This window comes from Vipera berus (assembly GCF_964194415.1).
Source record: "Vipera berus genome assembly, chromosome: 2".
Lineage (NCBI taxonomy): Eukaryota > Metazoa > Chordata > Lepidosauria > Squamata > Viperidae > Vipera > Vipera berus.
In genome coordinates this window covers 265,824,757-265,841,656 of record NC_138203.1, presented here as the reverse complement: position 1 = coordinate 265,841,656, position 16,900 = coordinate 265,824,757, and the positions used below count along the sequence as shown (strand labels likewise).

General features: G+C 44.0%; 1 protein-coding gene across 1 annotated transcript; it reads right to left on the bottom strand.

Annotated features, from left to right (window-relative positions):
• Positions 1–3,608: 3,608 nt before the first annotated feature.
• On the bottom strand, positions 3,609–15,616 carry TRIM41 (tripartite motif containing 41). The gene is made up of 6 exons (XM_081320107.1): positions 14,328–15,616; positions 13,692–13,787; positions 11,812–12,042; positions 9,166–9,188; positions 7,735–7,862; positions 3,609–7,358 (listed from the first exon to the last, which is right to left on the bottom strand). Exons 1-6 carry the CDS (start codon positions 15,204–15,206, stop codon positions 6,838–6,840), a joined length of 1,878 nt encoding a protein of 625 aa, XP_081176233.1. The 5' UTR covers positions 15,207–15,616; the 3' UTR covers positions 3,609–6,837.
• Between the last annotated feature and the right edge of the window lie 1,284 nt (positions 15,617–16,900).

Sequence of the window (16,900 nt, the reverse complement as noted above, 5' to 3'; positions counted from 1 at the left end):
GAATGGAACTGAGCCTTTACTGGCTGGATGTCCTTCCTGATGCCTATGTGGAGTTCACAGCAGATATTTTCTCTTTGCGCCCTGAGAGAAAAACATCTGCCACTGCATAGGATTGAACACTCAAACCTTCCAAGTAAGGTGAGTGTCTTCACCTCTAGGCCACCATGTCATTCTATTTATTTATTTATTTATTTATTTATTTATTTGTTTTTATAAACCGCCCTTCTCCCGAGGGACTCGGGGCGGTGTACAGAATAAGGTAGGCATACAGAATGAACAATAGTGAACAAAACAATAGTAAAATACAAACTGGGACCCCAATTAGAGCTATCAGGCCAGGCCGGACTGCTGGAACAGGTAAGTTTTTAATTCGCGCCGGAAGGTGCGGAGGTCGGGGGCCATCCGGATTTCGGTTGGTAAGCTGTTCCAGAGGGCTGGCGCACCCACTGAGAATGCCCTCCCCCTGGGGGCCACCAGCCGACATTCCTTGAGCGGTGGCACCCTGAGGAGGCCCTCTCTGTGGGAGCGCACAGGACGGTGGGGTGCTGACATTGGCAGAAGGTGCTCCCGTAGGTAGTCCGGACCCATGCCATGTAGGGCTTTGTATGTCATTGTTAGCACCTTGAACTTCACACGGAAGGCAACTGGAAGCCAGTGCAGCGCACGGAGGAGAGGTGTGATATGGGAGTATCGGGAGGCTCCCAAGAGTGTCCGTGCCGCTGCACTTTGCACCAGTTGAAGCTTCCGAGTGGATCTCAAGGGCAGCCCCATGTAGAGAGATTACATTCTATGTAATATTACGAAAAAATATCTATTATAGAGGATAAGTGGACAAGTAGCTTTGACTTTTCTAGACCTGTCACGGTCCCACATTTTCAGTGCTTCTAAGAGCAACTGCAGTCTGAGAAGATACATACTAAGGCTGTGGTGGCGAACCTACGGCAGGTGTGCTGCAGGTGGCACGCAGAGCCCTCTGTGGGCACGCACGCCATCACCCCAGTCCTAGGCCTTCAGCTGGGTTTTAGAAAACCTTTTTGCTTTAGGCCTCGCCTGCCGTGTGCAAAAAAAAAAGGTTCAATCAATTTCAACTTGCAGGGGGAAAAAAAAAGATCTCACAAAGTTGGAATTGATGGCTTGAACTTTTTAGTCCCACCCAGTCTGCCGTTACCACGGCAGTCACACCCACCCAATGGGCCACACCTACCCGGCACCCGATGATACATAAGTGGGGTTTGGGTTGCAGTTTGGGCACTCAGTCTCTAAAAGGTTCACCATCATTGTCTTGGCTTAGATCAGACATGTCAAACACAAGGCCCGGGGGCCAGATCCGGCCCGCGAAGCCATCCTAGAAACATGGAACAGCCCCCACTGCCTTGACCTTGGCCCAGAGAACCTCCTGCCACAGACCCTCAGATCTGTCCCACTCCTGCCCAGGCCCCCATAGGCACCCTTGATGCGAACGATGTAGAGCTGGCCATGCCCACCCAGTAGGCCATATGCACTCTAGCCACGCCCACCTAGTAGGCCACGCCCACCCTGGCCATACCCACCCGGCCCCCTGAGGGCAACCACAATGCTGATGCGGCCTTCAATGAAATTGAGTTTGACACCCCTGGCTTAGATGCACTTTTCTTCCAGGGTGTTTTCTTTCATGGAGCAGAGGGCCTCCTACAATAACTGCTACTCCTACTTACCCTGCTAAAGAGAATATTCCTGCTGACGAGGAGGTTGCTTTGATAGCAGTTATTGTTCAGAGTTCCTCTGCTCTCACTTTTCCCCACAGTTGGGGCCAATTAAATGAAACTGGTGATGTCGCCTAGACAGTGCTTTTTTTGTAAAAGAAAAAGGTGCCGGAACTCACACGTCATACAGCCTGCCTTGCCTACCCTACAAGGTTCCATCCAAAAAAGGTGCCGGAACTCCATTCTGAGTGTTCTATGAGAAAAAAAGCCCTGCGCCTAGAAAACCAATATCGGAGAACACCAAGAATTCCACAGTTCAAACCTGAACTACAAATGTTCTCTCCTATTAGTAGATGAAATCTAGTTAACCTTGGGCAATCCCCAAAAGCTAATTCGAGTTGGTACTGGTTAAGTACCAGGATGTTACCGAGGTGGTAAGCTAGAATGGAAAGTTGGAAAAAAAAACATTGCAGAAGACGGCAGTAGCAAATCTTGTATATTAAGGAAATTCTTGTGACGGACTATAAAGGAATCGGAGTTGATTTGAGGGAGTCGTGGCTGGAGAAGATGCATAATTTGGTATGGGATTCCTTCTTTTCCCCATCATTTTCTAGAGCTGCAAACGGATGCTGTCTGCAACCATGGGATGGAGCCTAATTGAACCAAGCAACTCTGGCTACCCCGCAGTCAGGCTTGTAGAGTTCCCTCAAATGCCCAAGAACTCTCCAGTTCCTCCCAAGTGGGCAGTTTCTCTTAAGGACTCCCACAAGAAGTGTGCCAAGTCTACCAGTCCCAGACGAGTATGGGCAAGACTAATAAAACTAGTAGCAGCTCACATCTGTTATGAGGGAGAGAGTCAGGTCCTGGTTCTTCAAGAGGGCATGTACTATCATGAATTAAGGCGGGTAGGCAACCTTGGCTCTTTTATGACTCGTGGACTTCAACTCCCAGAATTCCTGAGCCAGCCATGCTGAGGGGAAAGGGAGAGGTTTCCAAGCTGAGCCATGCTGGCTCAGGAATTCTGGGAGTTGAAGTCCACGAGTCATAAAAGAGCCAAGGTTGCCTACCCCTGAATTAAGGAATTCCAAGGGGCCTTTTGTAAACTTGTGAACAAAAACACTCCCTCTCAAAATTTGCTGAGGCAAAATAATAAAGATAATAAAGGCCCAGTCTAGTATAATACCAACAAAGAAGAAAAATAACAGCTCTCAAAAGAAACCAGCATGGCTGCATAAAGACCTCTCTGATAAACTGAAAGATAAAAAGGACAAGTATAAGAAGTGGAAAGAGGGGCACATAACTAAGTCAGAATAACAGCAAATAGCCCGTGCCTGCAAAGATGAAGTGAGGGAAGCTAAGGCTCAAAATGAACTAAGGCTTGCGATCAAAGTCAAAAATAACAAAAAAAAGCTTCTTTCAACATATAAGAAACAAGAAAAAAGTTAAGGAAATGATTGGTCCATTAGTGGGGGAAAGTAGCAAGAAGGTGACAAGCAACAGGGAGAAAGCAGACCTATTTAACTCATTTTTTGCATCTGTCTTTACACAAAGGGAAAAAACAGTCCAACTTACCAAAAACAGTGCCATAAAAAACAGAATAGAAACGCAAGTTAAGATAGGCAAGAAAATGGTAAGTGAGCACCTGTCCAGCCTAGACGAGTTCAAATCACCAGAACCAGATGGATTACACCCCAAGGTTCTCAAGGAACTGGCAGACGTGATCTCAGAACCACTGAACTATATTTTTCAAAGATCCTGGAGCACTGGGGAACTACCAGAGGACTGGAAGAGAGCTGATGTAGTTCCAATCTTCAAAAAAGGGAAAAAAATAGATCCAGGAAACCACAGACCTATCAGCCTGACCTCAATACAGACAAATCTTATTGCATTCTTTGACCAAGTGACAAAATTAGTGGACCAGAGGAATGCTGTAGATATAATTTACTTGGACTTCAGTAAAGCATTTGACAAAGTAGATCGCAACCTACTTGATAAGATAGAAAAATGTGGGTTAGATAGCATCACCACCAGATGGATTCGTAGCTGGCTGACAGGCCGTACTCAGCATGTGGTCCTCAATGGAACCGCATCTACATGGAAGGAAGTGTGTAGTGGGGTGCCCCAGGGCTCTCTTCTGGGCCCAGTGCTCTTCAACATCTTCATCAACAATTTGGATGAGGGGATAGATGGGGAACTCATCAAATTTGCAGACGACACCAAGCTGGCAGGAATAGCCAATACTCCAGAAGATAGGCTTAAGATACAGGAGGATCTGGATAAACTCGAACACTGGACGCTATATAACAAAATGAAATTCAATGGTGAAAAAAGTAAGGTTCTACATTTAGGCAGAAAAATCAAATGCACAGGTATAGTATAGGTGGTACCTTGCTCAATAGTAGTAACTGTGAGAGAGATCTTGGAGTCCTAGTGGACAATCACTTAAATATGAGCCAGTAGTGTGCTGCAGCTGCCAAAAATGCCAACACAGTGCTAGGCTGCATTAACAGAGGGATAGAATCAAGATCATGTGAAGTACTAATATCACTTTACAATGCCTTGGTAAGGCCACACCTGGAATACAGTTTTGGTCACCACGATGTAAAAAAGATGTTGAGACTCTAGAAAGAGTAGAGAGAAGAGCAACAAAGATGATTGGGGGACTGGAGGCTAAAACATATAGGGAACGGTTGCTGGAATTGGGTATGTGTAGTTTAACAAAGAGAAGGGCAAGGGGTGACATGATAGCAGTGTTCCAATATCTCAGGGGCTGCCACAAAGAAGAGGGAGTCAAGCTATTCTCCAAAGCACCTGAAAGCAGGACAAGAAGCAACGGATGGAAACTAGTCAAGGAGAGAAGCAACCTAAAACTAAGGAGAAACTTCCTAACAGAACAATTAACGAGTGAAACAACCTGCCTCCAGAAGTGGTGAATGCTCCAACACTGGAAGTTTTTAAGAAGACTGGCCAGCCATTTGTCTGAAATGTTATAGGGTTTCCTGCCTGAGCAGGGGGTTAGACTAGATGACCTCCAAGGTCCCTTCCAACTTATTATTTTTATTATTATTATAAAATGTTTGATGGCTTTCATTAAAGAGATGGATTTACTGAGACAACCTCACACTTATTATTTCACCTTAAACAATTGTGTGCATTTTGAGATTCATACATTCAGTGAGTGGATCAAATTTACATGTAGAGTGAAGATAAGGAGGAATTTCCTGACAGAACAATCAATGGAGCAGCTTGCTCCATCACTGGAAGTTTTCAAGAAAAGACTGGACAACCCTTTGTCCAGGATGGAATAAGGACTCCTACCTTGGGCAGGGGGTTGGACTAGAAGACCTCCAAGGTACCTATGATTCTTCTTACAGATGTTTTGCTCACTGCAATTGAAATTTACTTGCCCTTGTCTGGGATCTGCCCAGCAAGTGAATGATCAAACCTGTTGCAGGCCTACATAGTAAGATTATTAACAAGATTTACAGCATTCTCCTCTGGACCTTAGGCTTGGTTTTACTGAAACCATTGGATTGTGCAGTCCTTCCAGAAGAATATTCTAAGGATTCTTCATATCATTAAAAAACAACAATCCTAAACCACTTTATTAAATAATTCCGAAGAATCTGCTCATTTTCAATATTCAAATAAACCACAACAGCAAAGCACTTAACATGTAATCATTTATTACTTTATTTATGTCTCAACATTTTTCCAAAAAACTAGATTTCAATATTTTTAGCAAAAAATAGTTCAGAAGCAGCTCTGTCAAGCCAAAAGGATTTTTTTTTAAAAAAACACATATGGCTGGAACAGCTAAAGCCTTCAGAGGTTCATGACTCCACAGTGAAGGCTAAAACTAGTGAAGGACTAAAATAAGTTATTTAAAGCAGATGGTGGGAAGGCAGAGAAAGAGGGGATGAGTAAGACAACAATAATGGCATCTTAGCAATCTGATGGGATAGCACACACAACTACAATCGTGACTGACATTCAACAGCTCAACAGCACTTGGTACTGTCATTGCTCCAAATGGCCAGCATATGACGTTCTAGAATAGATAAATGGCAGAAGAGATAGAACAGAGCATCAAAGATTAAGAGACATTTCAAATGGGACATCACATGAAAGCAGTGTAAAGAACATGGGACAGAACTTGCAATTCTATTTTTTTAAAAATTTGTTATTAGTAAATTGCAAAAAAAACCACAAAAAACAAAACAGGAAATCAGAATACAGGCATCGGAGTAATTAAGGAATAACAGCATTAGGAATCTGCCAAAATATTTCCATATCATTACTTTAAAATGCAAGCTACTGTGAGGGCTACAGGAATCCAACGCTCTGGTGAGAGCAACACAAGCGTTAACACTGGGGCTATTCACGTTCCAGATGGTACTGAACCACAACTCCTGTATCCTTCAACATAGGCTATGATTGCTGGGGCTCTTAGCAACTGTCATTCAGTAACATGTGGAGGGCCACATGTTCCTCATCCCAGCTTAAACCATGGACTTTGATCCAACCCCAAGAACATATTGGAACAGTCATCTTGTCGGATCAGGGGAATTCAAAACAGAGAAAAGTTACCACACATACAGTAGGTCTATATTTTGTTTCGGTCATCAAAGCCTGGCTAGAAAGTTTTAGGTAATCTTCAGAAAAGTCAAGAACAAATCTTGGATTGCTAAACCCAAGTTAAAAAGTCATGGCAGGTCCCACCAACCTTATAATTGCATGCTCCATAAGGTCTAATTTCTCTTCTGAGACACTGAAGATCAGGGTCTCAACTATCTAAAGATGAGAACAGTATAATCAGCTGACATGTGATTATACCCAAAAAGTATAAGGAAAGAGAGAGAGAGAGCACTTTTTTTTTTTTGCTAAGATGGATCTGCACCACAAGCAAAATAAAGTCAGATCCATGACCTGGTCAAACACCAGAGTAGTACTGTGCAAAACTGAATTCATCAAAGGGAAGGACTCCCCATCAAAAGGAATCCAGAATAAGAGCCAGATAAGGAATCCACCAAAGTCCAAGGATGATGAATTGTGCTCTTATCAGGCATAATTAAGCGAGGGGATGGGAGGGCTGCTAGGATGAAGCTGAGGCCTCAAGGGATAAATTCAGCTACGTGCAACGGCCACAATGGCATCAATTGCAGATTTTTATGCGGGTCCCCTTAGAAAGAATGCGGAAGAAGGGGAAGATGCGCTCACGAAACGAAGCATTGAAGGTGTGAATATGAGCCATGTTTTCAGCATTGTAGAATCCTAGCTGGCCTCGTTCGTAGTCCAGGTAGACACAAAAGCGCCGCAATTTCTCAGCCGGGCAGAGGGACGTCTGCTCCGTGGTAGTCAAAGCCTGGTACTTCTTACCATTGGTTCCTACACACCAGATCTCCCGTTTCTGGTGGTAAGCACCACAGGATTTCTCTTTCCGTCGGGCCGATTCGCGGGCTGCCCCCACGGCCCACCCTCGCCGGCCACCCACCTCCACTTCCCAGTAGTGGCGACCGTACGTAAAGCCCTGCAAGGCCAAAACACAGTAGTCAGAATCAAAGCGTTTGGGGTTATCTGGCAGATCCCGCCAGCGTTCCCCAAGTCGGACGCTGCGGCAGTCGGAGGAAAGAATGAGCCGTGGATGAGCTGTTTCAGGGTCCAGAGTCAAATCAGCTGCGAGAGAGAGAGAGAGAGGGGGGGGGGGAAAGAGCAAAAAACAATTTAAGTGAAGAGCAAAACTTTGTTATCAGCGTTTCTCAAAGCCTGACGATATCTGGATTTCAACTCCCCGAATTTCCCAGCCAGGACCTGCCCAGGTTTGAGAAATACCCATCTATTTAAACTCCTGCAAAACAGCAGGGTAGAAGTCCAAAGAGAAAAAGCCTTTCACAGCGTGAATTGTATCTCTACTTCTGCACAGCTTCCACTCTTCTTCCAGTGACATTTACCACAATACATTCTTAGCTTCCATTGCACAGCGGTTGAATACATGGCTAGGGGCAGTTGTATACCTCTGTATTTCTCACTGCAGGAGAAAAGGTGTCCTTACCTTGAGGGGCTTTGGTAAAGACCTTCTCCATCTTCCTCATTAAGACATCTATAAGGAAGTAGTTGCGGCATTTTTTCCCCGTGTCCACTGGCACCATCTCTGGATCTTGAAATGTGATATTCTCACACCTGACAAAGGGACCATATAGAGAGCAAACGTGTTAAAGACGAGATAAAGGGCAACCAGCGAGAAAGGCACCGAGTAAGAAGAACAGGAAATGCAACATATTGGGGGCCTGATACGTTCCTAGGGTAACTCGGCTGCTACAGCAGCACTTCCATGTGCAAGTTCTCCATATTATTTTCGTACGGAAATGGAAGAGAAGCAAGGCAAATAACTCATTAAAATGATAGAATAATAAAAAAGGACCACGGGGGAGATTTATTGGCCCCTCCCTCATCAAATCTATTTGCATTATTGCAGTCAAACTCTGCCCACAAGCTGGAGTTCAATCCTGACCGGGCGCAAGGTTGATTCAGCCTTCCATCCTTCCGAGGTTGGTAAAATGAGGACCCAGATTGTTTGGGGGGGGGGGCAATATGCTGTCATTGTAAACCTCCCAGAGAGCACTATGGGGCGGTAGATAAGTCTAAGTGCTATTGCTATCTCTACAGGACCAAGCAGTTCTCAAAACATGCAGATAAAATTTTTTTCACTGGATCTGCTTATTCTGTTCCCCATAAGAGTCAGACATGACTGTGATCAGTTGATTAACAGGCTAGGGTCAGGTGTGCCGCACTCACAAAACCAACTACTTTGCCACAAATAGAAAGCAGTACAGAAATACCGCAATTCCCCTGGGCTCTAAATTAGCTAGGCATTCTCTGGATGGTCCATCCATACATAAAAGATATAAGCGAACAGGTTTCCAATAAATATTCTAACAACATTTTTGAAAAGCCACAGTTTTAGCTTCTTAAATTAACTTTGCTAGTGACATTCAAATGTAGTCTAATAGCCACAGTAGCTAGACACGTGGTAAAATAATTATAGCTGCAGGCTGCCAGTTTCACAATCTTTTGAGCTGAAACTGTTAAGATACTGCCACACCCACTTTTCCCCGCATGGTCAAGCATAGATAAATGGATCTAGGTGTCCCAGGCAAACTTCCATACATGCATTAATCGAGCTCAATGCTACTTAACTTCAAGCAAGTTGATCTATTCCAAATTTTTATACCATTTTTTTTAGGTGTGTGTCTTCTTATTTGATGGGCAATTAGTATCTCAGCTAATACTAAAACCAAGACAATATGATGAGATTTCCAAATATTCTTGAGTACTCAACCTGTCATTTGCAGAATTGGCTCAAAGGCATTTGTGAAAAGCCATTAATTTTTTTTTTAAAAAAACTTTCAGATACAACCTGGTTAACAGTGAAGCAAAATTTCAGGAATGTAAATCAGAAATAACCAACCGAAATTCAACCAACCTGACTAAAGTGCCTTTGAAATCCTAGGAAGAAAAAGAAGAAAAAGTCTTAGGATGCTTATATATCTAGTTGTTATAAAACACAACAAATACATTGAAACCAACCAATTTTCTGTAGAATTTTCTGTGGACTTTTGCCTGAAAAGGGTTTTCTTGCTTTTTTTTTTGAGAGGGATTTCTTGGGGTTCCAAATCTTGTGTTTGTTGTCAGAAAGCTTTCTTTGAAGAAATACTACTTGTCAGGCTTCCTGGTTTGAATGTGACAGACATTGCCCAGATCCTTGACACTGTATGGCTAGATATATTGCATATCGGGAAGATCCACTTTATACAGGCGATTGCTTTCTATGAAAGTGCAGTCTCCTCATAGATCTTTGTTACTGCTCCTGTAATAACAGCATTCCACCCCCCCCCCCCCCGCACCAAGATCTGGATGGCTACAATCCAGTTGCTCTTTCTGAAGGCATTAAAACATTTGATATTACCCTCAGTATTAACCCTGAGATTAAGCAAGCCCCATTGTTTGACAGCATATTGTGATCTGAAGTGGAATGTTTTTTTTTTACCCCAGGTGTATTCTACAGTATAGGTTTTGTTTATTTAAAACATTTGTATAGCTGTTTATTTGTATAGCTGCTTACAATCAAACATAAAGCAACATGTACAGAAACAGAAACAAAAAAAGTATAAAACCGATCATCAAAAAAACAGAAAAACCTGCTACTGCCAAACTTCCCTGCAACCTACAAGTTCGTTACCTTCCACTTCAACTTCACACTATCCCAACACTCGGGAAAGAGCTGTGTCTTAAGCACTCTCTTTAAGCTATACTGATTTTATAAACTCTGGATTTGGGTGTTTTTTTAAAAATTTTAAATCTTTATATTGCTACCCAGCATATCTTTGGTGAGGGGTTTTTTTACAAATTATTTTTTTAAAAAAAAAATCTCCTGCAGTTGAAAACTGGAATTTCTCTCCCCACCTTTCCTAAGCTTAATGGACACCCCTAACTTAGTGCTTTCTGATAGCGCTCAGAGGCAGTAGATTGTTGGCACAATCAGCATTCCTGCCCTAGCCTCCACACTGTGAGCATCACTTGAAAGATCTTCATATGAGACTTATAGGTGTTAATCAATAAATCATGGGGACCTCTGATCCAGCCCGTCTTTCTTTCTTTTTCTTTCTTTCTCTCTGTGGCTGCTCATCTCAAATTTGGCAGCTAACAATATGAAAAGGAAGAGTAAGAAACAAAAAGAGCAGAAAAAACACCCAGAAGCAACAAGCAGGATAAAAAGAAATTCAAATCACAAATTAGCATAACAAAGCGCATCGGCTCAGTCACACCTCCGGACCCCCCCCATTCTTTTAAGGCCTTATAAAAGGCCAAGAGGATCCCCCCAAAAAAAATATCTCGATGGACTGATATTCTATGGGGAGGGGGCCACAAGAGAAAAGGCTGTCCTCCTGGGGCCCTGCCAGACGGCCTTCCTTAGCAAAAGGAACTTCTAAGCATGCCTCTTCTGCTACCAGAGCCACTCCAGCTTTGGAAAAGTCTTACCTGCAATCTAAATCGGCAGGGAACTGATTTGTTTGTTGTCTGCCACGTTTAATAGCTCTTACCTCTAACCAACCTGTTTTAATTCAAATACAAATCTTAAAAAAAACCCCACTTCTACATGCGTGTAATACCGTCCAAATAATACAAACTAATGTGTGGGACATCTAATTCAATGTAATGATGTAAACCGGTTTCCAAGTTCTAATTCCGTACAGTTGTACAGAATATTAGTCCCCTTCCAAGAGAATACCTGAATATCTGCAAACCCCAGATACTGTATATTGCTCGTTTTCATACATAACGTATCATGTCCACTAAATTCAACGCACTGCAAACTGAGCAACAAGCGTTGTCCTAAATTGTCCTAAACCACTGGAAAACCTTCCTTAAAATCCACAGTCATTTTAGCATTCATATAGACCAGGGGTGACGAACTGCTGTCCTGCGGGCTGGATGCATCATGCAGAGGCAGTGCCCACCCCAGCTCCGGCAATGCAGGAAAAAGTCACGACACATCACGTGACACGGTAAGTTTGACACCTGTGATATAGACCTATTATACAGTTGGGTGTTCAAATACAGTAAGACATGTTGATCAGATGCCCAGACATACACCTGAAATAAAGATGAGAAATACTGAGAGGTCGGATTTTCTATAGAGGCTAATTAGGTCATATTTGGGGGCCTTTCGTTAGGCTGGCAATAATGGAAGTGGGACATCATTGGAAAAGAAACTACTCTCGCTGCTACCCTTAACTATCTTTGAAAAGCAGCCTGAAATCACACTGCCAAAACTCAGCTGCCAAATGTCATTAATGCAATCTGAGAGTTCTAAGTTCGAAATCTACTCTCTGAGTCTGCCAACGCTCAATTTCAACATAGGCATGTCTTTTAGGTAACTGCTATGCTAGTTATTCCACCCCCAGGATTATTAAAATAGCTTTTAATGCGATGCATATTCCACAGGGTGAACTCATATTTTTAACAGGTCAAGCAATCCGAGGCTTATATCTTTGTGTTTGCTCTTAATCATTATAACAGGCAGGCAGGCAGGCTTGGGACCAGTCAGCAACTAGGGAAAGAAACTTACCTTGAGCAGCTGCAGACCATCTTGCTTGCTCTTGTCTTCTGCTTCTGCAATAAGACGGGTTAGTGCAGCGCGTTGCTCCTCCAGGTGAGAGATGTTGCTACTCTGGCTGGCCAGTAGTTTCTCATAGCGGTCTTGCAGCTGGTGAAGCAGCATGGCTTGCTCTCCAATCAGGAACTGATGCAGCCGCTCAAAGTCGGACTCAAACTCTTCCATATCAAGTTTCATCTTGTTCTGGGGCAGATGAAGAAAGGAACAGGAAGGCAACGCTGAGAGGGTTACAGACTAGCCAAGATTTGGGACTACGCCACCTTATGGCAGAGCACATTAAATCGATGTCAGCTTCTTTAGCAGGCAGCAGGACCAGACAATATCTGCCTGGTTTCATAAACAACAGCAATCTCATAGCAATCTGTACAGCTGGCAGATGCCATATCTGTGCTTGTCTATGATGGAAAGAGAGAAAACCTTTTCCCACTTCCAAACTCATGCTTGAGGCAAAATCATGCTTGAGGCAAAATCACAAGGAAGAAACTCTCACTGCATTTATTACAATCCTTTCTCTGAGACAACATAAACACATTTATGTTTTAAATAAATAAAACAATTCCAATCATTATGCAGTTTACAAGAAGTAAAAATGACTTTCTGCAAAGAGAGCGCTGCTGATTTCAACTATTTTAAGCATTTTCCTAGGCAGAACCTGAAACACTATTTAACGTCACCTCTGTTTAGACCAGGAGGAATACTAAAGAAGTTAGAAGACGAGACCAATTCTAATACTGACGGACCCATATATACTCAGACTGCGAGGCAAATCAGCAGATCTTCTGAGATATATTTAGAAGAATGGGATTGCACAATACTTGCACCTGAACATCAGCAAGACGAAAGAGATGGTGCTAGACTTCCGGATGAAAAAGGAGGAACCTGCCCCACTTTACATCGGGGAGGACTGTGTGGAGAGAGTTTCCTCCTTTAAATTTCTGGAAGTCTACCTCTGTGAAGATCTGACCTGGAAAGTTAATACAACCCAGGAGGCCAGAAAGGCCCAACAGAGACTTCACTTTCTCAGGGTCTTGCGGAAGAACAGGGTAGAACAACAGCTAATGACCCTCTTTTACCGGTCTTGTATGGTATTGTGGTTTGGTATGCTGGTCTGACAGCCGCGGATAGGAAGGCATTACAAAGGGTGGTGAGCACAGCGCAAGACATTGTGGGCTGTCCCCTGACACCACTGGATGACATCGCCAGGGCTCGCTGCCTTGGAAGAGTGAGGAAGATTCTCAGGGATGACTCACACCCTGGTCGGTATCTCTTTACTCTCCTACCATCGGGTAGGAGATATAGGAGTATAGCCAGCCGCACCAACAGGCTGAAAAACAGCTTTTATCCATGGGCTGTTAGGCTTTTGAACGGGAAATAATTTTTATAAACTTTATGCATAATTGACTTGCGAGGCCAGTGTGTTGTGCAATTAGTTCACATGGTGTAATAAGATGGAGGGTTTGTGTCACTGTAAGCTGGGGGGTAGGGGCACGAAGGGAGGCTCAGCCAATCTCAATGTATACATGGTTGTACTTTGACAATAAAGGTTCATTCATTCATTATTGGCAGATAAAGCCATCTATATACTTATAGTTAAAACCAAGCCTCTAAAATTCAGACTGACTCCTAGGCATGTCAGTTAAGAATCTGGGATTTCTACTTCTCTAAATCCTTGACTTCAAGATAAGGAACAAAGATGACCGTCCACTCTTAAGACCAAGACATTTCCTCTTCACTCAAGTTTTATTAACAAAAATGTACACTAAGAATGAGGTGATCATTCAAACAAGAGACTGACTGGAAATGTAAGAGAATTAAAGAAATATTGAAGTTACCTTGATATCTGTTATTTTCTTCTCTTCGCTTGACTTCTGCTGCAGAACTGATTCCAGTTTCCTTTTCAATGGATCCAAGTGACCCTGGAGTTTAGTCTAAAAACAACCAGTATAACAAGAATGCCACAACTTAATTGTATTTATGTTCTACATTCATAAAAACAGCAGCTGGCAGAAACTAAGTTCAAATCCAATGTTCAGAGAAATAAGTATTAAATCCTCATGTCATGGTAACATAGTTATCACACTGTATTTGGATACCTCTGATGCAAATAAATTTCTTATCTTTACAACACAGCTTCTACAAAATCCCACCTCTCTCTTAAATGACCTAAATTTGTAGCTTCTATAGTTAAAGGGGAAAATGAACTATATACTGTTTTTGGTAGAAAATTACAGAGCAGCTAAATAAAGAGAATGTTTACTGAGTATTTTTACTGATCTATTTATATTTATACATTTGCATAAGCACATCATCCAGGGGATTTTCTGTGGGCAAAGCAGGGACTCTATATTTATACTCGCATGCCACTAATGTTTGTCAAAACCTGGCAAAAATTATAGTACTATAAACAGAAGGCTCCAATTTAACAAGATTACATACTAGCATTTACACCATCTTGTTGTATTCCATACCTTATATTCTTGCACAACTTCCTCTAGTGGCATAACACTGTGGTGTTTATGGGTTCGTGACTCTCTGCACACCACACAGATGGGCTCTTCATCTGCCTCACAAAAGAACTTAAGTGGCTCCTGGTGTTTCTCACATAGGGCTCTTGGAGCATGACTTGCAGCTAAAATAGATGGCACCCCTGATGAATCCCCTGCTGCCGCCATGTTCACTACGTCATCTGATATTATCCTAGGCTTCAGCGGTTGTGGATGCATCTGACGGATGATCTGCACCATATTGGCCAGCTGAAGATTGGGCCGGAAATTGCGACGAGGAAAAGTTTTGCGGCACTGAGGACAAGTAAAAGACTGCCGTTGTGGAGGAGTAGGTGGAGTCGCCGGGACACTATATGCTTCCATTTCTCCTAGATCTTCGTCCATCACTTCCTCGTCCTCATCATAATTATCAAAAATTAAATCACTCCCCATAGCAGCATCCCAGTACTCTCTAACATCATCGTCCCAGACATCGTCATCTTCATCCTCGTACTCATCCCTGGATACGTCATCTTCGTCCTCCTCATCGCCCATATCTCCATCTCCTAAGTAATCGTTGTCCTCCAGGTCGTTGTCATAGTCCCCATCTTCCTCAGGCCCCAGGTCATCTACCCCCCCATCCTCGGCAGCCCCCTCTGAGCCAGAGGCCCCCACGTCGTCGCCTTCTTCTTCATCCGAGCCCCAAAGCTGAGTGATGCAGACGCGGCAAAAGTTGTGGCCGCATCCAACCGACACCGGGTCCGTGAAGTAATCCAGGCAGATGGCACAGACGGCTTCCTCGTGCAGGGTGGCCACAGGGTTCGGCGGGCCCCCAGAGCTCCCCGCAGCTACCGCTGCTGCCATGAGCCCCCCCCTCCTCCGCAATTTCTTCACGCCCTTAGCCCACTAGACACGCCGCCGACAGGCCGAATGTCTTCCTCGGCCCTCCCAGGGACTCCCAGTCCCCTTTCCTGCTCGCTGGCCGCCGAAAAGTTCCCTCCCCAAAGGTTGCCGGGAGAAGACGGCGCCCGCCCGCTTCTCTTCTGCCGGTCCCGCGCGCGCGCCCTCGCCCTGCTCCCCGAAGAGCTCGCGCCCGCCTGCTCGCTCGCTCGCTCGCCCTCAAGGGTGGCAACTGCCGGGGCCGGCCTTGACAGTCCCCCCGACCCAACTCTACGAAACCGTCACCTCCCCTTACCCCCCCCCTCACACCGGAAGTGAAAGCCCGAGAGGCGTTCTAGACCGCCGGTGGCTCCTCTCTATGGTACGGCAAGGCCTCGCCGGGGGGGGGGGGTCCTTAACGAATACGCCGGACTGAGCTTCGTGTGTAGGAGATCTGTCCGCCGGCAGTTGAGTTTCCGGGGTCCAACAGCTGGTCGGAGGGCCAAGGGCGCGCGCTTTAAACAAGCCCACTAGAAGTCCGGAACGATTTTGACCTCCGCGACGTTTCCGTGTCGAACGTCGCTATGGTCACACGCCGGAAGATCCGGCTTTATAGGTTTTCCGACAAACGCACCGGAAGTCTGGCTGCGTTCTGGATTAATAAATAATAATAAACCTTTATTGTCAAAGTACAACATGTGTACATTGAGATTAGCTGAGCCTCCCCCCCCCCGTGCTCTCTCCCCCCAACACACATTATTATTTTAGCCTCAATGTATGTGGAGGATTACAGTTTCGAAATAAAGGAAGTACTACGCGAAGGACGGGAGCGCTGTTACTTTCGAACCTCTAAAATGTTCTTGCAATTGCTCAAACTTTATTGCATACTACACTTTTCCTCCATTCCTCCTCCTCGTCCTCCTCCTTCCAGTGATAAATTTCCGAATAAAGGTTAATCTATGGGTTACAGATTTATGTTCGACTTTTAAAGACAACTTCTTGTGTAAACATTTTATATAAATACTTGCGTTTTCCCTTATTCTAGAACAACTCATTTGGCGGATAGAGGCAATTACATTTCCTTATAGTTGTAGCGTAGAACAAAGCAAAAATGGAAGGTGAGCATAAAAAGAGAGAAATTTAGATGGCACAATCTCTTTTTAAAATTTCATCTCCCTTCACCATTTATTGAACAAAGCACATATATGGAGGCAGATGGGTTGATTGTGTGCTGTGAAGTTAATGTTGACTCTTAATGACCACATGAATAGGTGTTCATACGGAGGCAGATCTGGCCATTACTATGAATAAAAATGGAAATAAAGCATAGTATATTTTAGAGATACGTACAACAAACGTAACGGCCACCTAATGAGAAGGAAGGACTCACTGGAGAAGACCCTAATGCTGGGAAAAATTGAGGGCAATAGAAGAAGGGGACAACAGAGAATGAGGTGGCTGGATGGAGTCACTGAAGCAGTAAGCGTGAGCTTAAATGGACTCCAGAAGATGGCAGAGGACAGGAAGGCCTGGAGGAACGTTGTCCATAGGGTCGCAATGAGTCGGACACGACTTCATAACTAACAACAACAACAACCCTGGTGTGATGCCTGTCAAAGTTGTTTCAAGTTAATACTCCAGGTACAAATGACAAAGTATGAATATCTCTGGATATTGTT